Here is a 25902-nt window from a genome sequence, read left to right as displayed (position 1 = left end):
GAGGAAGAAAATCTTCTCGTCTCCTCACAGGGGATGTGGATTTTCCAAGGTCAAGGAAGCTCTGGGAGGGCACCCAGGTACTCTTTCAGTTTCCTTGAGGATCCCCACTCCTTTCCATGCACTGTTCCTTAGGAAGCTGTGGGGAGGGGAGAGCTCACCTTGGAGGCGGGTCCTGATGGCGTTGATTTCCGCCTGGTTCCGCTCCAGCTCAGCCACCTTGGCATTGGCCTCTGATAAGTTATCTTCCAGCTTTCGAACGTGGGCCTCGGCATTCATCTGCTCAGGGAGAACGAACCCAGTGGGGAAATGGGGAGGGCCAGGCCAGGCCCTCCCTGCTTCCCAGCTGCGCTGCCCTAGTGCAGCCTCCCAGGCCACCTACCTCATCCTTCTAGAACATCCCTGTCTCAGAAACCTCCAGTGGCTCACCATTTTCTATCAACGTAAGCCCAGAGCCTTTGGGTTGGCACACAGCCCCTCACTCCCGGGCCCCTGCTGACCTCACTCGATAGGAAAATGCCGGGAGCCAGTTAATTTAAGGAAAAATACCAGCATTAGAGCAGGCGCCTGCAGATAAAACAGGAACTACGAAGATGCCTCGTGAGTGTCTGAAGTTTGGAGACACTAGTTGGCTGGGACCTGGACCCCCAAAGCATCATCCCTGCTCACCTTTGGAGCACCACCCGCCACTTCCCTTGTGTCACAAGAAGACTCTTCCTGTGGCAGGGGCTGGATAAATGCATGTTGAGTGGCTTAATTTTACTTTAATTGTACTTAATTTTCTTTCTTGCCACATATCACTTTTTCATTGTGGCGATGATTGTTTCTCCTACTAAGTCTCCAACTCCTGGAGGATATAGTCATACTAATGTCACGATGATCCTAATAGCTCACATTTATTGAGCTTTTCTTACGTGCCAGGAACTGTCGTAGCCCTAACAACAGCACTATGAGGTGGGGACTATCATTATTCCCCATTTTACAGATGGGGAAGCCGAGGCACGGTTAGGTTGTGCACCTTGGCCGAGGTTATACACACAGCCAGTGGGGTCTGTGATGGGTCCATCTTGGTTCCCTTCACAGCATCTAGAATGGACCTTGGGCCTGTCGGGGGACTCGGGGGATATTATTTGTGAAGGTTCTGCGGGGTGTTCCCCCTCACCTTGGACTTCTGTATGGTCTCCACGCTGGCGTTGAGGTCGTCGATCTCGGCCTTCATGACCTGCTTGTCCTTCTCCAGCTTGGACTTGACCCTCTGCAGGTTCTCCACGTGCTCGGTCAGCTCGGCCATGGAGTCTGTGTGCTTCTTGCGCAGTGTGGAGGCCGCTGCCTCGCTCTGCAGGGCCACCTCCTCCAGCTCTCGCCGCAGCTTCAGCAGCTCGGCCTCCCGCTTGCGGTTCTGCTCGATCTGGGGCGGAGCAGAAGAAGGGCTAGCGGGCTGGCCGGTGCTGGCCTCCCTGGGGCATTCAGTCCAAATCCCACCTGCATCCACTGAACCGAGGAGCCCCAGAAGAAAGTGGACTGAACCAGCCCCCTCTTGCCTATTCTTTATCATTGATTGGTTTCTCCTCAAGGGAGCCCCGGGAATTCAGCAGGAACTAACTGGTCCTTATCCCCCTGCTCATCGTCCAGCATTTGTTTCTCCACGCAGGCAGGCAGGCAGGAATCGGGGTTCCTGGACACCCCGAGGATGGTACCTGAGCAGATGTGGCTCCCCCAGCCTCTTCCAGCCTGTCACTGAGGTCTTCGAGGTCTCGGGACAGGTCACTGCGTTGTTTCTCCACCTGGGGGGAGATGGGATAACACTGACCTTGGCCGTCCAAGAACCCCTGTTTCTCTGGTAAGGATTGTGATCACCACGTGGCGTTTGTGAGGCCAGGGGCCTGCGCGTGGGGAGCTCTGCACTCTGCCCGTCACCCCCCCCACACACAGCAGAGGATGCTCTCTGTCCTCTTCCCTGCACTGGGGGGGCCTTAGTCCCCATCCTGCCACCCAGCCCAGCTGGGCTGAAGCTGGAGTTAGGTGTGTTACGATCCATCTCCCTACAGGATCCCTGCCCTCAAGCCTTCCTCCACTCCTGGCTCTTCCTTTCACACCTTTGTACCTGTGCACATAAGTGCTATTTGATTCCCTTTGCCTAGAAACTCCTCCCAACCTCAGCCTGTTGAATGCAGTCTTCCAGTCCCCAGGCTAACATTGCCCACTCTCCTTGGACCGCACAACAAAGAGCATCTGCGCCTCTTACGTCGTCATGAATGGGCACGTGTAGCACAGTGCCTGGCACACAGTAGGTGCTCAAGAAACAACAAGTCCTTTCCAACCGGAACCCCATCCTCCTCCCTACTGGTTTCTCAACAGGAGTTTCTGCTCGTTGTTGGATTCTGGCTTCACTGGGTCCTTTGCCTCAGGAAAGGAGGGAGGAAGACGCATCTCACTTACCTTGGCTCTCATTGCCCTCTCAGCCTCCAGCTCTTCCTCCAGCTCCTCGATTCGGGCCTAGCAGGCAAAAAGGCAGACAGAGCGGGACATTTATCTCTCCTGGGTGAAGTTAGAGACCCACCCACTGGCCTTTTAGAATGAAAATGATGGAAGGCAGCTAAGTGTATGCGGGACGCTGTCAAAAGCAGAGGGAAGCGGGCCACAGAGAGCGTGTGCAATGGTCCTGAGGCAGGAGGGAGGCTGGGGTGTGTGAGACCCCGCAAGGGGCCAGAGGGGCTGAACGGAATGGTGGGGGAACGGTGGGTGACAAGCCAGGGAGGGAGCAGGGGCTATTGTGGAGGGTCCTGTGGCCACTGTGGGGACTTGGAATTTATCCCAGCATGAGGTGGACATCAGTCAGTCTCTGAGGACTCTGTGGCAGCAGCAGATCCGCTGATGTGAGCAAAGGTGCAGGCCAGTGCCTTTCAAAAGAGGATCTGGGTCTCCTCCATCCCGCACAGACAGACCTGGTGTTCCTTTAGTTTCCGCTGCAGCGTGGAATTCAGGGACTGCTCATCCTCATATTTAGAGTTGACAGAATTGATTTCCATATCTCTCCTGCAAGAGAAGGTTTGACCTCCTGAGGAAAAGCTCTGAGGCTAGACCAGCAAGCTGGCACGGGAATGGAGCTGGGGCTGCCGGGGGAGACCTTGACCCTGCTGAGACCCACTCAGCCCTGACCCCTGGCCTTCTCACCCTACAGATGAGTCGCCCTACAGAGCCCCAGGATTTGCTCCACTGGTTTTTCACTCACTCATTCATTCACTTGTGCATTTATTAATTTGCCTTCAATTTATTGAGTCCCTCCTGGTGCCAGACATTGTCTGGGGTTCCAGGGACACATCAGTGAACAAAACGGACAGAAGTCACTGCTGTGGTGCAGCTTACAGTCTAGGGGCTCCAGCATCACACAGATGCTTGGCCTTTTTAGGGAAAACGTTCCTCCAAAATCTTTCTGCAAAAGGCTGTCTCCTGATGTGAGTTCCACGTGTCAAGAGCCACGTGTGAGAGGTAAGATGCCAGAGACCAAGCAGGTGGGGAGGATGGGCAGGGTCACCCGCACCTTCTGGGTGTGCCTCGCAAGAAATGTGCTGAGATGCAGATTTAGCTGCACACGCCCTCTTGGCAGCCTGTGGTGCTTTAGAATTGCCCTAGCAAAATGTACTTTAAAGATGCATTGTCCAGGGGACTTCCCTGGTGGCACAGTAGATGAGACTCTGTGCTTCTAATGCAGGCGGCCTGGGTTTGATCCCTGCTGGGGCAACTAGATCCCACATGCATGCTGCAACTAAGAGTTTGCATACCACAACTAAGGAGACCATGTGCCACAACTAAGGAGCCCGCCTGTCACAACTAAGACCTGGCGCAACCATATAAATAAATAAATAAATAAATAAATAAATAAATATTTTTTAAAAAGATGCATTGTCCAAATTCTGCCCCCTAAAAGCTTTCCTTACCTGCCTCCTTATCTCCATCCCTTCAGCCTCTTACTCAGTTCCGGTTTATGCTTGGACTATTGCAGTAGTTGTCTTCCTGCTTTCTCCACTCCACATGTGCTCCATGTTATTACCAGGGTGATATTGCTAACATATCCCCTCAACTCCTTGTGATCTTTGAGAGCCCAATTTTCAGGTTTCTGCAAAGACTCCCTGACCTCTGGGGTGGGTGCATTGCTTAGTACCTGTGTCCTTTCCAGCGCCCAGCAGGCCCTGTGTGAGGCTGGGAACTCCCTGAGAACAGGGAAGCACCTGCCCCTCCCTCCCTAATCCTCCGAGCTGAGCACAGTGCCTGGTACAGAGCAGGTTCAGGGGACATGCACTGATACACATGAAGCCCTCAGCAGAGTGCCTGGCGCCGGGTGCCATCCAGGAAGTGCTAGATATTGCTAACACTGCTATGGGCAAAATGAAAGACTGCGTACTTTTTCACCACCTCCTCGAGATCTAGCTTGGACCGCTCCATCTCATTGAGATTGTCAATGGTCATCTTCAAGTCACTCTCAGCTTTCCGGCGAGCTTTTTCCACTTCCGCCCGGATTTTCTTTTCCTGTTCCCAGTTATCCTCCAGCTGCGGAGACAAAAAATACAAAAGAAAGTAGGGTGTGTGTGTGTGGGGAGGGTTGTCTGAGGCCAGAATGCAACAAAGAACCAGACTGGGTCTGGTTCCTTAGCTGTGGCATCAGAAAGGGCCTCACTTCCCAGTTTCCCAAAATGTATCTGAGATCCCTGTGACCTGGGACAGACCTGACTGTCGAGCTATAGAATCAGACCCAACGACGGGGCATTACCTCATGGATCTGGGTGCTAAGCTTGCTGTTGTTCTTGGTCAGATGGTTCACCTTGTCCTCCTCGGCTTGCAGGTCATCAAGGGTTTTCTGGAAGGAAAGATACACGTGTGTGTCCTGTGAGGCAGGCGGGAGCAGCTGAACAGATCTGGTTCTCTGCCATCACTTCCGAGCTGAGTTGATGATGTCAGTGATCAGTTACAGAGCACCTGCTCCTGGGTGGTGGGTGAGGCCACGGCACACTGATCACCCGTCAGCCACAGGTGGGCCCCTAGGGGTCTGTTGGGGGCTCTGGTTCTCCACGGGGCATATAGGAAATTTGGGGGGTGTGGTGCTTTTGGTTGTCACAATGATTGGGGGCCTCACTGGTACTTTGTGGGTGCTTCCAGGGACACTGGACATCTGGCCTTGCTCTGGATAATGGGTGCCATGAAGAATAATTCTGCATTTCACACATTTGCTGTCGCATTCAGCCATTCACGTAAGTAAACAACTATTTATACTTTTCTGAACCTAGAACCTAGTACCTCTTCGCACATAACACAACATTTTTTTCATTTAGTATACACTACAATTTTAAAGAATGATCTACCATGGAAACTAAGAGAAGATTTACTTCTTGTTGTTAAAATCTCCCTGAGAATTATTGACTGTTTTGTAAAATTGCATCACTGGTAGCAACCGCACTTGGCTACCTGAGTCACCAACACACCCTCGGGTGCCCGTCTACAGCCTTCAAAGACGGGCTTGGGCAGGCAGCCCTCCTAGGTCTGCCTGAGCTTTTACACTTTGACAGCCCCATTATTTACTATAAATTACTTTCATTCATTTCTCCTTTTATATGGAAGGGCACTCTATTGATTTTTCTGAAGTTATATATTAGTTACATTATTATAATTTTCAATTCAGGATAGTAAGAGGGCGTTCCAAAATACAGTTGATCCTCATTATCCGTGAATTATCTATTTGCCGGTTTACCTACTCGCTAAAATTTATTTGTAATCCCCAAATCAATACTCATGGTGCTTTCGTGGTCATTCGTGGACATGCAAAGCGGGGCATGTTCCCAGCTGAGGTCGGATAAATGATGCTCTGTCTCCTTGGTTCGTCTCAGACTGCAAACATGTGTGCTTTTCCCAGTCTATGTAGTGCCACGTTTTCTACATGTCAGTGCTCTTTGTTGGTGATTTCACTGCTTACAGTGGCGCGAAGCACGGTTCTGCAGTGCTGTCTGGCATTCCTGACGCAAGAAGGCTGTGATGTGCCTTGCAGAGAAAATCTATGTGTTGGATGAGCTTCATTCAGGCCTGAGATACAGGGGCTGTTGACCATGAGTTCACTGTATCAACAATATGTACTGGGGCTTCCCTGGTGGCGCAGTGGTTGAGAGTCCGCCTGCTGATACAGGGGACACAGGTTCGTACCCCGGTCCGGGAAGATCCCACATGCCGCGGAGTGGCTGGGCCTGTGAGCCATGGCCGCTGAGCCTGCGCCTCCGAAGCTTGTGCTCCAGAACGGGAGAGGCCACAGCAGTGAGAGGCCCGCGTACCGCCAAAAAAAAAAACAAAAAAACCCCAAAACCCAAAAAACGATATGTACTAAATAAGGTGTTTTTCAACAGAAATACACATAAAACAAGATAATGTATTGATCACCATCATATGTATGATGTATTGAGGGGTTGACGAAAACGCTGTGACTAGAGGCTTGCAGGAAGATAACCCTGTATTTCCCCGAGAGCAAAGGTTCAGTATTTGCTAATTCAATGACTCTATAGAACATCGCTACCCCGAATAATGAGAACTGAGCATATTTGCTATAACAGGGGGTTCTGGGTTTGATACGATGGAGAGTCACAGTCTAAGGGGAGGTGTTTCCAGAGGCGACAGAGAAATGTGCTCGGGGGACATATTGTAGATTCATGATGTCAGCAAACACAGGGATGAGGGTCCACTGTCTAGTTCTGGGCTTCAATTTGCTCCTGGCACCTGTGTCTAGGTTAGGAGGTGCTCCACGCCATGGTCAGCACTGGTGGGTGGTCAGAGTTGGCTCCACACTCAGGAGCAACTGAAACAGTCGGGTGGGCTCCCCATGACCTCAGGAACTCAGGCCTGTTGTTGCCGCAACGAATCAGGGTTCCCTGGTGCTTTAGAGCTCACGGCGCACTTCCATACGCCCACTTCATCCTTATGACTCTGGGAGCATCCCTCCCACTGTGCCTGGACCATTCTGACGCATGCCTGCTGACCCCTTTCACTCTGAAACCTGTCCTAGTTTGGGTGATAAATGATATGTTCACCCCACTTAACAACAAACCTGGAAGGAAGGTAGCAAGTGACTGTGTCCACTTCACTGATGAAGGCATTGTGTTGTAGGGAGACACTGTGACTTCCCCAAGGGCCCCAGCTGATGGGCGGCAAAGCGGGGATTCGAATGAGGGTCTCCCATCTCCGAGCTCCATTTGCTCCGCCAAGAGGAGAAGTGGCCGGTGCCTACCTGCTGCAGCTCCTCCAGGGCCCTCTTCTCCTTCTGGAGCTTGGCGATAGAGTCTTCTCGAAGCGAGAGGTCCCCAGTCAGGGTGCGGACCTTATGATCCAGGGCCTGGAGATGGGGCGGCAGGGGAGAGCCTGGACTTTAAGGCTGGGAACACCCTCAGAGGGAGAAGGGGAGGAGAGTACTTGCCCCGAGAGAGGGTTCTCAGCTTGGCTGTTCCCCAGAGCCACCTGGGAGCCTAAGAGACACCAATGCCCAGGTCACAGCCCAGCCAACCAAGTCAGAATCTTGGGGGTGAGGGGACAGAGAGAACACCGTCAGGCCTTGGCTACTCAGAGCCTGGTCCTTGGACGGCAGCCGTGCCTTCGCCGGGGACTGTGTTGGAAATATAGCCCCTGGGCCCCGCAGGACCTGCTGGCCCAGAGCCTGCGTCTTATTGAGGTCCCTGTGGTTCGAGTGCACATCAAAGCTGCAGACGCCCCGGCTTAGGCAGCATCCACCTCCCCCTGCTCGGGGACCCCACCCACTGTGAGATAGGAAGGGGGCCTGGGACCAAGGGCGAGCCAGACGGTACCAGGAGTCAGGGAGCCACTTGGAAGGGCAGCAGCTGCTTGTTTGGGCAGAAATCCAGCAGCTAAAGGTGACCCCACCTTACAATATGGTTGCTTCCTCTGGGAAGGGGGAGGGGTGGACATGGTGCTGCAGAAGGATGTTCTGTGAGGGGCCCCAGGGATGCTGAGGCTGAGTGGGCAGAAGGCCAGGCAGACGCCCAGGAATCCCAGGCACGAGGAGAACCAGCCAGGCCTGGGCGTCCCCACGAGGGGAACAGCTCTCAGCCCCCTGAGTAAGCTGCTCTGTCCAAACAATGGACGTGTGCTCTGTCTGCTCTATCCGACATCGTAGCACTTGCTGCGAGCGGCTACTGAGCCCTCCATACGCGGCCAGGTTGACCGAGGAACGACATTTGAAATTGTAATGAATTAAGTTAAAATAGCTGCATGTGGCTGGTGGCTCGGGTCCCGGGCAGCATTGCTATATGGGCTCTGGGTGTGGCCCCTGCAGGGCAGCGGGCTGGGGGTTCCCTGGCCCTGGGAGGAGCAGGGTCTGGCCCAGGGGCCTCCCCACCTGCTTCTCCTTCTCCGTCTTGGCCAGCGTGGTCTCCAGGCCCTCGAGGTCCCGCTTGAGGTCACTGAGCTCCCCCTCCAGCTTGCGCTTGGTGGCGCTCAGCGAGGCCGATGTCCCCTCCTCCTCCTCCAGCCTCTCCCGCATGTCAGAGATCTGGCTCTCCAGCTCCATCTTGGTCTTCATCATCTGGGTCAGGCGCTCCTCCGCATCTATCAGGTTCTCTTGCTCCTGGTGGAAGAAAGAGAGTATTGGTCAAGGGCAGGGGCCGGGCACCTGCAGGGGAACGTGCTGACGGATAGGCCTCGGGCTGATGGGCCCCCAACAAACGTGTCCTGGGGGCTGGACAGGGGCTGGCTATCTCTGAGCTTCTTGGTGAGGAAGCCTCGTCCAGGAGTGTGGTCCCCAGACCAGCAGCAGCAGCATCACCTGTGAGCCGGTTAGAATGCAAAATCTCAGTCCCCACCTGTGACCTGTTCATCTGAATCTGCTTTTTAATGAGACCCCAGGTGATCAGATTCACCTTAAGGCATTAGCAGTGGCCTAGGAGAAGCCCGGGCCACTCAGGCAGGACGCCTCTGTCCATTCAGGCTCTGCCGTCTCATCCACTGATCTCATGTGGGCCTGTGCTTGCATCTGCCAACGTGGAGGGGCACGTCCACCCAAATAACTCCCAGCATTGATTTAGCACTTCCGTGTTAACAAACCATTTCCCGTCCCTGGTTTCTCCTTATAACAACACTGAGAAGCAAGCCAGACAGGTATCATCTATAAGCTAGGGTTCAGAGATGAGGGAACCGATATGCAGAGGGGATGGAGTTGTCAAAAGTCACACAGGCAGTAAATGTCAGAGGAGGGGCAAGCGGGGTGTCCACTGGGGTCTCCCTGAGATGGGGTCAGTGGTGTAAGACAACAACTGCCCATGGAGTCAGAAGACCAGACCAGCTAGATGACTTTTGGTTCGTGGCATAAATTTACTGAAATTCATTCTCTGCAAAATAAGGGAAATGATCATCGTGAGGCATAAAGGGATGGAGCACATCGTGGCGCTTCTGTAAACGGAAGATTCTTTGATCCTTGTATTCACGCTCGGCCTCAGCCTCCCCAAACATAAAATGAGGGTCCTAGCCTGAGCAACTTCTCAGGGGGGTGGAAAGGATGGGAGAAAAGATGTCAGAGACAGCTTGGGGAAAATGGATAGCTAATGCAAGTGCTGACACGCTCTCGGCGAGGAGACGTGGCTGTGACAGAGCAGGAATGACCAAGATGGGACTGGACCCCTCCCAGTTGTGGGTCTTCTACTGACCGGCTTGCGACCTTGATCGAATCTCTAAAGGTCGGTCAAGTGGAGTTTCCTACCCTGAAGATACACATGAAAATCGGGCGTCTTATGAGGTGGTTGTGAAGCTCGAATCAGAGAAGGAAGGACCCTTGTAAACCAGAAGGGTCACGGCAGTGAACCTGCTCATCGTATTGGGAGTCAGGCTCCCCACAGAAACTAGGTCATATGTTCTCCCCTCTGTGTTTGCACTTGATGGGCGAGGAAGAGGAAGCAGAGAAAAGAGGGCAAGTTCCCTAGGTCCCCAGGGAGCCAGGCTCACCCCAGAGGTGCTCCTCCCACCATCTCGTGGCCCCCATGTCTGGACGATGCCCCAGGCCCAGCATGTACTGTATGTGTGTACGCTCAGCCTGCTGCTGTGGGCGAACAGGAATTTGATGGAGACTTTTTGGTAGTTGGGTCCAGGATGACATGGCAATGAGAGAAAGAGAAGGCTGGGAATTCCCCAGCGTCTGGAAGGACACAGCTTCTTAGAAGGCCACTCTCCCTCCTTCTGTGGGTCTGACTCTTGCCAAGGCCCCCAGCTCCTGCTGCTGCCCCCAGGGCCCCACATACTGCCTGCAGCTGGATGGTGAGGTCATTCTTCTCCTGGCTGAGCGTGGCCATCTTCTCCTCCAGATCCTTGATCTTGTCTAGCAGCTCCTGCGTCTTGGCCATGGCGTTCCTCAGCTCCTCCTCCTTGGCCTTCATCTCCTCCTCTTGCCGAGCCACATTCAGGAGTGGCTTGACCTGGGTGGCAAACAACACTGCAGAGTGTTAGGGAGATGGGCTTTGCCAGGGGACTAGGTGTGGGCTGCTTTGCCTTCAGCCAGGAATAGTCGCTCCTCTTCTGCACCCACAGCACCTGTCTGGACCGCTCTGTGCATTTGGCACTTCTCATCCTACAAGAGTGCCTGGGTCCATTGGGTCCTCTGCCCTGCTAGACCACGAGCCCTGCCCTCTGCCCCTCCCCATCTCCCTCCTGCCCTCGGTGTCTCTACAGCACCAAGCAGAGCAGGCAGGACGGGCCCTCGGGATATTTCCTGATCTATGGATACATTATTCAGGAGTGCAAACACCATGGATTTGGGAGAAGGAATGGCCTCTCTTTGAAGATGACAGATAAACCTGTCATCGCCAGCCTGGTCTGTGGGGATCTGGGATATTGCAGTGCAAAATTTGCATAAAAAGTTGATAGTGGGCTTCCCTGGTGGCGCAGTGGTTGAGAGTCCGCCTGCCGATGCAGGGGACACGGGTTCGTGCCCCTGTCCGGGAGGATCCCGCATGCCGTGGAGTGGCTGGGCCCGTGAGCCATGGCCGCTGAGCCTGCGCGTCCGGAGCCTGTGCTCCGCAATGGGAGAGGCCACAACAGTGAGAGGCCCGCGAACCGCAAAAAAAAAAAAAAAATGTGATAGTAAGTATCACTTGCAACTGTGTTACACTTTTTATCCAGTGAAAGCCTCCCCCAAGGTGTTGTTTTTTTCCATTGATTCAGCTTATCTGACTTAGTTAAATAAGGTTAGAGCTCACTTAACACGCTAAGAGTAAAGGATTTTAACTTAATTTTATGTTTTCACTTATTGGAACAGGATCTTGCTCCGCTACGTTTAATTGGTGAAGTTTTACTTTCTGGTAAAGAGCAGAGAAGTTTCTAGGCTCTGTCTCCTTGTCATCTGTGGTCACTTATATCTGGCTTGGAAGGAATCTTAAAGGCTGTTGGTCTGGGGCTTCCCAAAGGGTAATACATACACTGAGGGGGCAGGTGAGATGGATTCAACCTTTGCACGGAAACCTTTTGATTTTCATTGTTACATGGTTACTTTAAAAATAATTTTGAAAAGTAATAGTTTAATACATGATTTTGAAAAATAATAATTTTTAAAAATGAAAAGAACTCTTGAAATCCACAGTTTTATGCATAACGTTTGCTTAGGATGAGACAGGTAAGGATGTGAAGTTTCCTTTTAAAATAAAAATTTCGAAATAAAACAGTGAGTTGATGTAAAGAAAGAAGGTCAGTCATAGAACAGGTGGGGAAAATGCCATACTGACTAAATTTGAGAAATTTTTGTTTAGATCCCTCTGCCGCCTCAGGCCCTCCAGTGGGCCGGCCTGTGCATGGGCACCGCTGGGGATGCAGAACTTACTGTCCCTCCCTTTCAATTTGTGGTCAGCATGGATTGTTAGAAAGTTCTTCCCTATGGGGAGGGGAGAGAAGCTTCTGCTTGAGTTGTCGGGGGCTCAGGGCCCCCTAAGATGACCTGGAGCCTGGGCCAACCCTCCACGTAGCTGCCCTGAACACCCCGCCCCTCAAGACAACACTGCCCTCTGGCCCCCTGAATGCGGCAGCCCTGCCCCCGGGTCCAGTGCCGTGCTTCCTTGTAACAGGGACCCCAGGTGGGACGCCATGCCCCAGCGCCACTGGAGCCTCATGCAGTAGGTTGGTTCGTGGCCTCCTGCATTTGCTGAGGGTGGACTGCTTACTTGGCCGCCTGCAGCCTCCCCTCCTGGCTGACTCACTCACCCCCACTGCTGCCTCAGAACAGCCTGGGAAAGGAGAGGTCGGATCCCATGATTTCCTAAAGTCCAGGACTTCACTGAAGGAGCTGAGATGCTTCGACATGCCCAAGGGTGAGGCACTGCACACCAAGCCCACTTTTGTGGGGAGGGGGCTCTCTGCATCCTAAGTGGGTTTTATTTTGAGGGATGAGTTGAAAGTTGGGAAGACACACTATCGTTTTTCTCAGGGAGGATTCAGCCCCCTCCTGGAAGGAGGCTACACTCTTCCTCCAAGGTGCCCTCATTTTCAGACTGTCCCTGCAGCATCCCACGGCCTCCCATCCCCAGGAGGCCCCTCCGCCCAGGGCTGCGGCCCCTCAGTCCTCACCTTGTTGTAGAGCTTCCACCAGCCCCAGAAACGCAGCTCCAGGAACTTGCGTGTGTTCCGCTGGATGACCTTCAGGCCAACTCTGCAAAAAAAAAAAAAAGGGAAGAATCCAGCATTGCATGGGTTAAAATGAAGGCATGGGGGGCAGGGGAGGGGACGGGGGACTGGCCTCCCCGATGGAACCAGCTCCTCCCGGACAGCTCAGGGTTGAGCTCATTTCTTCCTGCATTTCCCTCCTTCTGCTCCCTCACCAGAAATCATCCGTTAGTCTCCAAATCCCATCAGTCTGCGGTCTCTGGAATCAGCCCTCCTTGTCCCTGACAGCTTCCTTCAACTGTCATTTACTGAAGATCTTCTGTGCACTGAGTCCCACCACTCAGCCCCTAACTGGTGTCCCTGCCTTTGGCCGGGGTCACAGGGGCCCTGCTGGTGGATATCAGGACTTCATTACTGTTATTATTTATTCATTACTGTTACTATTACTAATACTATGACCACAAGAGCCAGAGTCAACCACAGGGCAGCCAGGGTAGCCAGAGCTATTTTCTAATTACCATTTTAGGGAGATGGCTGAGAAACACAATTCTGAGGGCAGCGATTTGGGACAAGGATTTCTGGCTTCTAATCCTGACTCTTTCTGCAGGGACCTGGCCCAGTACCTTAACCCCTCTGATCTCAGTTTCCAATCTGTAAAATGGGGGTGCTGATCCTACCACATCCCTCTCACAGCATCATCATATGGATCAAGTAAGGGGAAGGCTGTGAAAGTGACTGTAAAGAGAAGGGTTTATATTAGGTGGTCCCTGTTAGGAGTTGAATTGTGTCCCCTCCCAAAAGATACGCTGAAGTCCTAACCCCCAGAACCTGTGAATGTGATCTTATTTGGAAATAAGAGTCTTTGCAGATGGAATTAACTTAGTTTAAGATGAGGTCATATTGGAGTAGTGGGGGGCCCCTAACCCAAGATGACTGGTGTCCTTATAAAAAAAAGGAAGACCATGTGAAGACAGACACAGAAGAAGACCTTGTGAGGACAGAGGCAGAGATTGGAGAGATGCAGCCACAAGCCAAGGAGTGCCTGCGGCTACCAGGACTGGAAGAGGCAAGTCAGGCTTCCCCTCTCGAGGCTTTGGAGGGAGCTTGCCTGCCAGCACCTTAATTTCAGACTCCTGGCCTCCAGAATCATGGGAAAATAAATTTCTATTGTTTTAAGGCACCTGGTTTGTGGTACTTTGCTAATGGCAGCCCCAGGAAACCAACACAGGCCCCAAAGAGGGTTCTTTGGGACAACAAAGACATTGGCACCCTCCCTATCTCACTGCCCAGTGTCACTGGTGGAGCTGAGCACTGTGTGTGTGGAGGGGTCCCTGGTCATTCCATGTGGATGGCGTGGCTTCAGTAGGCCTGCCCCACTGGCGTTACCTTCGTTCCAGCATCTTCTTGAACTCAACCCTCATGAGGAAACCCCGGAGCCGACACTGAAGCATCGTCAGGATCTTGGCCAGATGCTCGTCCCGCATGTCCTCGAGCTTGGCCAGGACGCCTGCTCGGAAGAACACCTGGGGGAAAGACACATGGATCTGAGAATAGCCCCTCTGTCACCAGAGCAGCTGCTTAGCGGGGAGTTCACAATGAAAGAACAAGAAGTTCCGACGGGTCCTTCAGAGTTCAGAGACCCTGGGAAACAGCTGGCCCTGGCCTGGACATCTGCACGGCAGGGCGTGCCAGCCTCGGCATCTGTTTCCTCTCGCTCTTGGACACTCCCGTGGGCTCTAGTCCTGGCCTTGCAGTTACTAGCTGGGTCACCTTGGACATGCCTCCTCACATCTTAGGGCCTCAGTGCCTCATCTGTGAAATGGGGTTGTTGATCCCTCCCTTAGAGGGTTGCTATAAAAATTAAATGAGATAACAGGGAAAGTACTTCTGCAAACTGTGAAGCTCTGAGTAAAATGTGATAAATCGTTTGGATCTTCACTGTTACCTATGGTGACTGCCTGGCAGCAGGGTGCCAACGGGCCTTCCTTTTTACCACTATGCAAAGCAGCCTTGGGACAGTCATGGTCCCACGGGATATGGGAGTGGGAAGAGGGGATAGTGGTTCAGCAGGGGGAGTTGACTTTCTAGAAGGGGGACAGAGTTTTCCCAGTGGTGCACAATTTCAGGCATCTGGCTCTGTTCTATGAGTGGGACTCATCCCCAGGAAAAGAAGAACAGCTTTGCAATGCATGTTAGAAAGGGCCAGAAACACCCAACCTCAGGGCAATGCGAATTAAGGTCACAAGATACCACTCCCCCTCCCCCGCAACCTGCAACACTGAAGACTTCTGATAAAACAAGTGTTGGCAAGTATGTGAATCAACGAGGGGGTGGGTGGTGAGTAAGTACAGTTTTGGAAATTGGTTGTCACTCCCTCAGTGTGTATCTCAACCCTGGCTGCACATCGCCCCCACCTGGAGGGCTTTGGAAAGATGCCGTTGCCTGGACACAGGTGACTTCAAACAGTTTCTGGGGTGGGGAGCTCAGGCATCGGTGTTCCAACCTCTCTGCCCCCACCCACAGTCTGGATGATTCTCATGTACAGCCAAAGTTGAAAACTTTGTTCTAGAGAAATTCTTGCATAGGGCCATGTGTGAGGATGTTGATAGCAGCATTGTTGGTAACTGAGAAAGGAAGGAGCAATCCAATTTCCAAGGACAGGAGACGGGAACAGGTGTGGCATGGCCATCGGAAGTCCTATGATATGGCTGTGACCATGAACAAACGTCACATACCAGCCAACAAGGATGAATCTTAGAAACATGATTAAGTGACAAAAGCATGTCAGATAAGATATCAAGTATGATAACTTTCATGAAGCTCAAAACCAGGCAAACCTTGGGCCATGTGCATATGTGATAAAACTGCTTTTGAAAAGGCAAGGGTACAGTTAACATTCAGGACAAAGGTTACTCCTTGGGGTGGGGAGGAAGGAGAGGAAAGAGATGTAAAGATGAAGTTCTGGGTTTTTAAGTGGGCTTATGGGTGATCGCTTTATCAGTGTGTTTTATAATGCACCATATTTTTATAGGCTTCTAATAGGACATGATAGAAACTTCTGGAAGTATAGAAGGAACCAGGAGACCCACACCTGGCCTCAACCTGCTTTGGATGTGCTAGGGCACCTTGGTTAAGTCACTCTCCTTTGGGGGAACGTGGTCTCGTCTCCTGTCCAGTGGGAGTGCAGGACCCCAAGTCCTTTCAGCGCTGGGAATCTCTGATTCTACACGTTGGGGCAGGGATTAGAGCCCCCAGATGAATATAAAGATGTGGATGCTTGGATACTGACAGGGAAAGGACGGAAAGGGATGCTTCTTCCCTCTGCCCTCTCCCCACCAATCGTAGGGTAGAGACATTGGGCTTGATATTTTCAGATTAATTGTGGTTGAGGTTTGGTCTTTGAGGAGCAGTGAGGCAAGCATGTGGCTGGTGGGGAAGGCCCACGTGAGCCAAAGCCAGGGATGGGGACACAGTGTACAGGCGGAGTCATTCTGTTCTCTGTTCTGCCCCTGCCGCCAGAGCCTGCCTGGCACCGGGGAGCAAAGCAATCCGCAGCAGCCCCAGGCCTTTACCTGGACCTGAGGTGCCCCATGCAACCCTTGAACAACAGCACGATCAGTCTGTCTGCCCAGGGGTAGCTGTGTCAGATACAAGTCACGTGACTTCCCTGATCCCATGACGAGGGGCCTGAGGCCTGCCCTGTCCTGCCTAGTTCTGTGAAATTGGGCATGTCACCTCTATGTCTTCTCCAGGCTTTCTTAAGTTTCCCACCCATCAAAGGTGGGGTGGGGGAAGGAGTTGGTCTCCGAGGTTCTCTCCAGCTCAGGTATTCAGTGATTCTGTGACAAAGCCTGAGAGTTCCCATAAGTCAATTTATCTCCACACAGCACGTCTCAGTGGTGCAGGAGGCCAAAGCTAAGGGTTCTGGCAGGTTTGAAGGCAGTATTACAATCCTGCTAACACCAGTGGCTACAAAGCAAGCTGTAGGGAGCTAGGGACTCTTTCTGTTCTGTCCACCTGCGTATCCCTAAGCCTAGAACAGTGCCTGGCACGCAGGAGGCACTCCGTACGTGTTGGATGTACATGCAGCTGGGAGCTTCCCTGGGCATTGTGCCACACCAGGCCCACAGAGAAGCTGGGCCTGCCTGTGCCCCCCACAAGACCAGGACGGTCAAGTGACCCACTCCAGGCTGCACGGCAGCAGGCTCCGAGCCTGAGGCAAAGCCAGGGCCCCTCTTGCATCACCCTGACTGTCACGTTGGGGTGCAGTCTGGTTGGGCAGGTGTCGATGGGCACCTCCCACCATCAGCCTGGCCCTTACAATCCTGACAGGACTCTGCGGGGCCAGGAAGTGGGACAGACATGGGCCCCATGAGTCAGGATCAGGCGACCGCTCTGTCTGAGTCAACCCTGACTCGCCTGCCAACTCAGGGCTGGGACTCGTGGTGTGGGTGGGCTGGGATTAGGGTGCTTCACCCCCGGACCTCGCCCACACACGTACCATGGTGCCCCGGTCCAGTCCAGGACCTTGATTCCTATCGGCTGCTTTTATTCTGAGAAATCTGTGGCCCATGCAGTCCTAATATTCTCCTGTTTATTGAGTACCTCTCTGTCTGAGCTGGGTTCTCACGCACGCTACTCCCAATCCTGTGAGATTGGCTTTACCAGCCCTGATTTTTCAGAAGAGGGCACAGAGGCTCTCAGCAGCTGAGGGGCTTGACCACCTGGTCTACGGCTGAGCTGGAATTCACACCCCGACACCCACCTTCTTGGGACAAGCCTGAGTGGGAAGACCCTACCTTGGTGTGTCCGATTTTGTATTCATTCACATCCAAGTCGATGCTCCCGAGCAGCAGCTCTGAGGCCTTCTTGTTGTCCACGAACCCCTGAGAAATCACGCTGGGGTTCAGCACTTGGTACCTGTCGGGAGAGACGATGGCAGTCCCCATCATCCCCAAGTTGGCAGCCCAGGAAGTCTACCCTCACAGTTATCATCGACCTGTGAGATGGCCTTCAAATCAGGGATTAGACTTGTTTCTCAGAGGCCCATGGCAGGCAGAGGGAGGGGACTGACAGGAGACGCTGGGGAGTAGATGTCGGTGTGGGTTGGAAGTTCAGCGGGGAGATGGTCTTAGAAGTGAAGGCACCAAAATCTTTCCTTCATCTTTTCCTCCAGACATGGGAGAACTGCTTCTTTTCCTGACCTGCCAGTAGCTCCCTTAGTCCTTCCCCAGCTAGGGACTTCAGAGGGCTTGGACAAGATGACCTCTAGTGACCCTTCTTGCTCCATCAATCTGCGGTCCTATGTTCTAGCAATTAGGGAAGGGGTCGAAGTAAATTAACCTCTCAGGTGGAGGTCTCAGTTTGGGTTCCCCCAGAATCAGACCTTGAGACCAGGAATCGAGTGCAGGTAGTTTATCTGAGAGGTGGCAGAGTTGGGGAGTGGGTCAGGGAGGCCAGCAAAAGGCATGTTATCAAGCCAGTTATCAGAACAGGTAACTGGGGCTTCAGGCTGCTGGGGGACCCTTGTGTGCTGGGAACAGCTCCCCCTGGCTCACAAGTGCCTGTGTGCATCTCTCCCCACCCCTGCATTCAGTGATGTCATATTGGTAGCTTGAAGTCAGCCGTGGTGGGAGTATTTATACCATGGAAATCGGAAGATATTACAAATCATGGCTTCTTTTTTTTAAAAAAAATTTAACTTGGAGGACCCATTGTTAAACATTTACCAACACACAGCTGTCTGAGAGCCAGTATAGAACATGCCTCAGAGTTAGCCCATCTTCAGGGTGAGGGAGCTGAAGCATTTATATGCCAAGTGTCCTTAGTCATTGGTCGAGGGCTGCTCCTGGGGAGGCATTAATTCCTGATACCTTCAGCCTGCCAAGTAGCAAAGCAGGCTCTAGCAGCCAGAGAGAGCCCTCGGGCAAAGAAATGCAGGTGCTGGCTATTCAAAGTTGGGCCATTGTGTACTGAAGTAGACAGTGAGATAGTGTCCATCACTGTACCCATAGTGTCTGCTCCAATGGGACTACATTTATCAAGAGTCAACCCCTGGAGACCGAGAACTGTACTCAAGGTATCGGGAAGACACCACTCACCTCTGTTTGAACTCTGGGTACTGCAGCCTGTTTGGGAAGCCCTTCCTGCAAATACGGATGCCTTCCAGGACTCCATTGCAAGCCAGCTGGTGCATGATCAGGTGGGCGTCCACCACACCTGCCAAGAGGGAGGGCACAGGGTGGGGAGTCACTACCCTAGGCCACTCCTTGCCACTCAAGGAGGCTGAACTCAATATCCAGGTCTTCAACCCTAATCTCCAGTCACTGCCCAGGGTGTCCCAGGTCCCCCACAATTGAGCAAAGGCTCAAAGGCTCTCCTGAGTGTGACTTCTGCCTAGGTGGGCACCACTCTGCTTTACAAAGTAGCTAGAACGTGCTGTTTAGATGATCCACTGTTGGAGGTTCTTTCAATGCCCCGTTTTACCCCAGTCATTCCTGGTGATTAAAAAGTGGACTTAATTTGGAGTGACCCCCAACTTCACATATCCCGAGGACTTCCAGCTGGGAGACATGTCCCCATGATGTACCTGATTGCTTGAACTCATTGGGGACAATACAGCGGACAAAATGGGGGGAGGTGCTGTGGAGGGTGGCCATCAGCTTGTTCAACTGCTCCTGGGGGTAGAGGGAAAGAAAGAGTGAAGCTTGGCGTTGGTGTTGCAGGACACCCGTGCTCAGGAGAGGTATTTGTTTAGAGTTTAATTAATTTAATTACAATTACAATTCAGTGCTTTGGTCACACCAGCCACTTTTCAGGTACTCACTAACCACGTGTGGCTAGTGGCTATCGTACTGGACAGCATATCGGACAGTGGCTGCCATATTGAACAGAAGAGAACATTTCCATCATCGCAGAAAGTTCTGTCAGATAGTGATGCTCTCAAAGGTCCAGTAACTTGCCCAAAGTGACATGTTTTACAGAAAGAGGGACCCTCTGAGTTCAGTGCTGGCTCATCGTAGAATCTTGCTACTAGAAGGAACCGTAGTGCCTGTGTGGACAAATCCCTCACCATTTTTAACTTCCCTACTAGAGGATCCCTCCTCTTACACTTGGATACGTCCAATGAGGTGGCTCACTCTGCCTCAGGACAGCCGGGTCCTTGGGAAATATTGAAATCATTCTTTGTGCAACATCTCACCATTGGCTACATTTCTGCCTTTGGAATATGTTTCCAGTAGTGCCCAAACTTTGTGGAAGTTGTGCCCAGCCCAGAAGACCTGCCAGCACAAGATCTTAGGCACTGATATTTCCACTTGTTATGTTGGGCACGTCCCATCGTCCTCTGGGTTTCAATCTGAAAAAACGCAGTTAGACTGGACCATCTTTAAGGGTTTTTTCTGCCCTGTGGTCCTGTGGTTCTGCGCCCTCTTCAGAAGGAAATGGACTCCTGAAATGAAAGAGGCAACCATAGGCATAGAAATGAAATCATCTTGTCCTGGGCCATGAGGTGGCAGCCAGACCACTACACCATTGGAAGGGATGGTTGGGGGCAGTGGTCACAAGGTGGCCTCTGGAGCAGCCCCTACTTACCCTGTAGAAGTTGGAGACGGTCATGAAGGAGGACCCTCGTTTCTGCTTCTTGCTTCCAGCTGAGGAAGAGAGATAAGCATGTTTCACATCAGTACCCAGCACAGGGGCTGGCAGCCCCATTCAGTGCTCTGTGTCAAGGACGTGCATTCTCTGGTTTTGAAAAGACTTGTCTGGGGACTAGATGAGGTGGGACCCCCACACCAGGAAAACGAGATCTACCAGGGAGAGGGTGAACGGGCTGACTGTGGCATAACAGTCACAAGGCGTGCTGTGCTTCCTGGAGGGTCTGTAGCCCTTTGTGATTTAGGGCTGGCCCAAGGCAACACACGGCTGCCATTGCCTGGGGAGGAGGAAGAACCCACACGATCTGGAGGAATTGCATGCTGGTGGTGCACACATCTCTGAGCCCAAGGAGATTTGCAGTTCTTGTCCCTCTAAGTGGCGGCCCTGTTGGGTGTTCCCCTATGGGTCACATGACCTCTACTGGGTAGGAGGCAGAACTGAGCTTGACATTTAGCTCAGACAGGAGAGCAGGGAGCAGAAAATAAGCACAGAGCTTTTGGGCATCAACTTTTCCAAAGCAATATCGCTCCACCTAGACGTGATATGGGCCCAGTGATCAATTCGGTTGATGGAGGAAGCTCCCAGGATGCATCTGTACCTCTTTATTGCAGTAGCATCCATAGCCGATCTCATGCAACTTGTCATTCATTCATTCATTCGTTTGTTCATTCATTCATTCATTCAACAAGAGTCAAAGATGAGAGTTTTTGTTTTCTTTTTTTTCTACTTCTGGCCGCTAAAGGGTATTGGCACAGAGAGACTGGACACACGAAGGGTCAGCCATACTTGGAGCCTCCTCTTCTTTGAAGAGAAGGGCTAGGAGCCCCAGGTTTGATTTCTGGAACAAGCCCACCACTGTTTCATTCAGGGGGTCTTTGTTCTTCTCCAGCCAGCCCGTGATGTTGTAACCCACCTGGAAGGGGGCAAATGCCAGTGGTTACATTTCAGGCCCAGGTTCCACCTTTTAGGTCCCACAGCCAGAATCTCAACCTACATCTTTGTCTACTCTGGGTTCCCAGGACCAACCTTCAGCCCCATCTCCTGGGACTTCAGTTCCTGTCCTGATGACTTGCCTGGAGTCCCGGGATGTCCATGAACCCCCATCTCTTGGGCATTTGCAGTTTGCCTGTCTAGGGCACCCTGTCTCTGAGCTTACCCACACACCAGGACTCCCCAGCTACTCTTTGCCAGGTGTGACCTTCTTTTATATGTCTTGCTTTGCTGACCACACTGAGCCTCCCTGAGCCCTGGGTCTTCTTCTACCCAGGTTGGCTGACCTTATTCCTAGCTCAGTGATTGACCTTGACCAGTGGCATCCCAAACAACATGAAGAACTCCCTACAAGGGCATCTGTTCTCTCCTTGCTGAGAAGCACACATCCCCCCGCCATTGCTTGGTGGGAGTTGGGCTCCATCCATCCAAACTGGGGGCTTCCTGTGTCCAAGTAATTGGACATCCACTAATTTCTGGTTCCCATTTTGCCATGTAGCCCCAGCTGGAGAGGCAAAGAGGAAGGTGCCTTTCAGATCCTTCCGTTGAGCACGGAGAGCCTAGGGATGCAGATGAGAAGACAAAACCTTTGGGCTTTCCTTCTCCTGCGTGGTGTATGACATTCATAACCTCTGGGCCTCATCTTAGAGCCTTCTTGGAAGTGCATAGGCCCCATTTGACTTTGGATGTCCCATTGCTACAAACACCGAGCCCTTCTCATTCCATCGTGGAGGGTGGGGTGGAACACTGCAATTCAGCCCCAAGCCCGTTTGCTCTGGGTAGCGGCACAGTCCATTTGGCCAGTAGTTGGCATTATCATGGTTGTTGAGATCATAAAAGCCCCAATGCCCAGTCCAACAGCAGCTTTCCTGACAGCTCTGTCCTAAGCCTGCCATTTCCCCACAGCGAAACCCAGAGAGGCTCAACAAACTCCTTGGTAACAGGAGGCATTGGCATTGATGGCAACACTGATTGTTTCCCCCATCAATTATTCAAATAAACCTGAGTCCTGGCTGCACTTAATTTCCCTCTTCCCCAAGGACTAGGTTTGTCATGAGTGAAAAAGCCACTCCGTAAATGTCACCTTGTTAGTTTGGTGGCCACGTGCTGTCAGAGGGATGAATGAGTCAACTGGGGAATAATTGATGGACTCATGGACTTTTTTTCCTTCTTTTTGCAAGTTTTGTCTGGTTTTTTTTTTTGGCCTTGCTGCGTGGCATGTGGGATCTTAGGTCCCCCAACCAGGGGTTGAACCCGTGCACCCTGCAGTAGAAGCACGGAGTCCTAACCACTGGACCGCCAGGGAATTCCCTGCAAACATCGCCATTTCTGACCAAGATCGAAGTTCAGCCATCAAACGAAGGGCCATAGACAATGGCATGGCCCTGGCGGGTCTGAGGGCATGAACTGCTGGGCATCCTTGGCTAGATTGCTTTGGAACTCCCAGAGGGAGAAGTGAGGAGGAAGTACAAGCCAGAGGTCTTTTCGATCAACTGATCACCCTGTTCGATGGTGGCTGCATTAGGGGGAGGGAGGAGGCCTCAGCGAGGGTGTGGCAGGACAGACCTACATTTGTGGGAGATGGAGGCAACAGGCAGGTGGACACAGAGGGTGCCGAGGAGGTACTCACGGTGCCTGCATAGTGGACAAGCTCGAAGTGGGCCTCGGGCCCCTTGCCCTTGCTCCCCTTGGGCTTGAGGAAGTTGCTGGACTTGCCCAGGTGGTTGTCGTACAGGGCTGCCTTGAATGTGGCGTCGGTGGCCTTGGGGAAGACACACTGTTCCTCCAAGATGGAGAAGATGCCCATGGGCTAGAAGGGAAGAGGAGTGGATGGCATTGGAGGGGGCCAATGGGGTGACTCTGGTGCTGGCCTGGGGCTGGTGGGAGGGGTGCCCCAGACCCCACATGGCCGGCCAGGTTGCAGAACTCTGGGCAGTGACCTCTGGGAATGGTCTAGTCTTCCATGGCCTTCGAATGCCACGACCTTTTAGACTTGAAAGAGGCTAGAATTCATCAGGTCCAAGAGAAGGGAAGACTGACGTCTCTGAGGGGGCTACATAGCTCCCCAAATGCTAATCCCACCCAAATAGTGGTGCCAGGCAGGCTTGGCTCTCAGAAAAATGGTGACATCATCAATGACACCCGTCTTCTCTTCTAAAGCAGACTCCTGGAAGAAAGCAACGCTTGATCCCAAAGCTCCAGCATGAGGGCGTTTCAGGCTCTGTGACAGCTGGACGGGCAGGTATTTGTAGGTATTGCGGGACAGGCAGTCCACTGCCTGTTTTGGAGACTTTTCCAGGGAGGTAAGGCTGGTCCCTATCGAAGACCGCTGGCTGCCTGGATGATAGCTTCTCTATGACGGGCCTGAGGGTGAACCTCGGAGACAAGGTATGTTCTTTCTTTATTTTTTAACTTTTTACTTTGAAATAATTTCAGGCTTGCAAAAATGGTGCAAAGCATTCCTGTATATCCTTCATCCAACTTCTCCAAATGTTACCATAACCTCTGTACATAATGATGAAAACTACGAAATCAAACTAAGAAATCGAAGTCTGTGCGGACTTTGTTCAAATTTTGTCATCTGTCTTGTTAATGTCCTTTTTCTATCCCTTTTCTGCATTTAATCAAACAGTATATATTATTTTTTCTTTTCTTTTAAATTTTTGTAAAAGATTTATTTCATTGAAGTGTAGTTGATTTACAATTTTGTGTTGATTTCTGCTGTACAGCAAAGTGATTCAGTTATACATATATATATATACATTCTTTTTCATATTCTTTTCCATTATGGTTTATCACAAGATATTGAAGATAGTTCTCTGTGTTATACAGTAGGACCTTGTTGTTTATCCATTATATATATAATAATTTGCATTTTCTAATCCTATATATTCCTGAATGAGGCCATTTGTTAAAACATTCCCTATGGTGTGATTACAGGGGAGGCTATTAGATGGCCTTGGTTAAAACCCAACTCTGCCACTCATAGGATGGATGACCTTGGATAGGTGACTTCCTTTTTCTGTGCCTCAATGTGAAACGTTTATAATAAATTCTGTGAAATGGTTATAATAAATTCCTCCCCACCATTGGTAGCTTGTGATGATCCAATGAGTGAAGGCATAAAACAGCCGAACTAACAGTGGCCATTGCAGTGACTGTTGTACCCATTCTGCAGAGAGGAAGCTTGAGGTCAGATAAACTGAGGTCATCTGCCATGTTGCTGACTCCCCCGAAACCACAGGCCCCAGTGAAATCCCTTCCTGAGATGTGCCCCAGGGTCCCGACCTCTCTCCAAGCCCCTCCTTTGAGAAGTGTGGTACCTTTTCCAGGAGGTCGATGCAGGCCTGCAGGTCAAGGCCAAAGTCGATGAAGACCCAGTCGATGCCCTCCTTCTTATACTCCTCCTGCTCCAGCACGAACATGTGGTGGTTGAAGAACTGCTGCAACTTCTCGTTGGTGAAATTAATGCACAGCTGTTCGAAGCTGTTGAACTGTGGCAGGAAGACAGAAAGAGGCGCATTAACCCGGACGCAGACACAGCCTCTCCCCGGATTGAAAGCTGATCCACAAGCAGAGCTAAAGCTTGCTGAGGGCCGACCAGTGTCTGGCATTTCCCCGGATGCACCCACCACCCGGTCAGTGCTCCCATTGGCCCTGCAAGAAGCCCTTCTCAGCTACCCTCCCCTGCAAAGGCACAGAACCCGGGCCACCCAATGCTGCTGCCAGCACCCAAAACTCAGACTCTGGCCCCGTGTGGTTAATGAACATCATTTTATTTCTAGAGATGGATCATTTGAGATGCTTTATTGCTCTGACCTCCTGTGTGCCTTTAGACAGTTCTCTCTCTCTCTGGTTTTTCTCATCCTCATCTGGAGGATGAAGCTGTTTGAGGGGTTTATAAGCCTTTTTATTTTTTTTAAACCAGAGACTGCTTTCTCTGAATGAAACCCCCTGCTGAAGCCTCATATGAAAAACAGGTCAAAGGAGAGGTGCCATTGTCATCACAGAGCAACCTGCATGGAGCAAGTACGTGTGTCAGACCCTGGCTAAGCTGCATCTGCTCAAAACCCTTACAAGGCAAGAATGATGAGTGTCCTCATCAAAGATGGGGACACAGAGGCACACAGCTTGGAAGTGGAGGGGCTGGGATTCCAGCCCCATTTGTCTATTGCACCTGCCCTGCTGTTGACACAGGTGTCATCCTCACTCCCTGGCCTCACCCTGCTGGCCATCAGCGGCTGCCCAGAAGTCCAGGTGGCGTGGTTTGGAAACTCTCTCTAAGGTTCTTTCCACCTATGGAATTAAATGATTCTACTATAGACAGCAGCCACATTAGCCTTTTAGAGCCTGAGAGAAATTGGGCTAAACTATTTTTTTTAACCCATCTTAGAATAATAGGACAGTGGAGCTGAAATGGACCTTAGAGGTCATCTCTTCCAGACTGCTCATTTTAGAGTTGAGACAACTGAGGCTCAGAGAGGGCCACTGTCCGAAGGCCACACAGCTAGTTGGTGGCCAACCCGAGTCCAGAACTAGGTCTCCTGACTCCTAATCATGCTGCCTCCAGTTACAAAGGTAAAATCTTCCTGACCCATGGCACTCATCTTATGATGAGACCTGAGCCTCATTTTTGTG

The 25902-nt window shown here is 51.8% G+C and overlaps 1 protein-coding gene across 1 annotated transcript in view; it reads right to left on the bottom strand.

Moving 5' to 3' along the window:
* Positions 1-25902, bottom strand: part of LOC137206664 (myosin-16) — a 59185-nt gene that overhangs the window by 17422 nt on the left and 15861 nt on the right. Inside the window, exons 13-31 of the mRNA XM_067705581.1 lie at positions 24588-24758; positions 22895-23074; positions 21061-21187; positions 20212-20270; positions 19208-19295; positions 18720-18837; positions 17418-17538; positions 14005-14141; positions 12583-12664; positions 10272-10445; positions 8381-8608; positions 7259-7363; positions 4766-4852; positions 4400-4545; positions 2943-3033; positions 2437-2493; positions 1695-1781; positions 1160-1405; positions 159-276 (exon numbers count right to left, since the gene is read on the bottom strand). Coding sequence (XP_067561682.1) covers positions 159-276; positions 1160-1405; positions 1695-1781; positions 2437-2493; positions 2943-3033; positions 4400-4545; positions 4766-4852; positions 7259-7363; positions 8381-8608; positions 10272-10445; positions 12583-12664; positions 14005-14141; positions 17418-17538; positions 18720-18837; positions 19208-19295; positions 20212-20270; positions 21061-21187; positions 22895-23074; positions 24588-24758 — 2422 coding nt within the window. The remainder of the gene's footprint in view (positions 1-158; positions 277-1159; positions 1406-1694; positions 1782-2436; positions 2494-2942; positions 3034-4399; positions 4546-4765; positions 4853-7258; positions 7364-8380; positions 8609-10271; positions 10446-12582; positions 12665-14004; positions 14142-17417; positions 17539-18719; positions 18838-19207; positions 19296-20211; positions 20271-21060; positions 21188-22894; positions 23075-24587; positions 24759-25902) is intronic.

This window comes from Pseudorca crassidens, chromosome 15 (assembly GCF_039906515.1).
Source record: "Pseudorca crassidens isolate mPseCra1 chromosome 15, mPseCra1.hap1, whole genome shotgun sequence".
NCBI lineage: Eukaryota > Metazoa > Chordata > Mammalia > Artiodactyla > Delphinidae > Pseudorca > Pseudorca crassidens.
The sequence above is the reverse complement of the archived record's forward strand: the minus strand, read 5'-3'. Positions and strand labels throughout refer to the sequence as shown.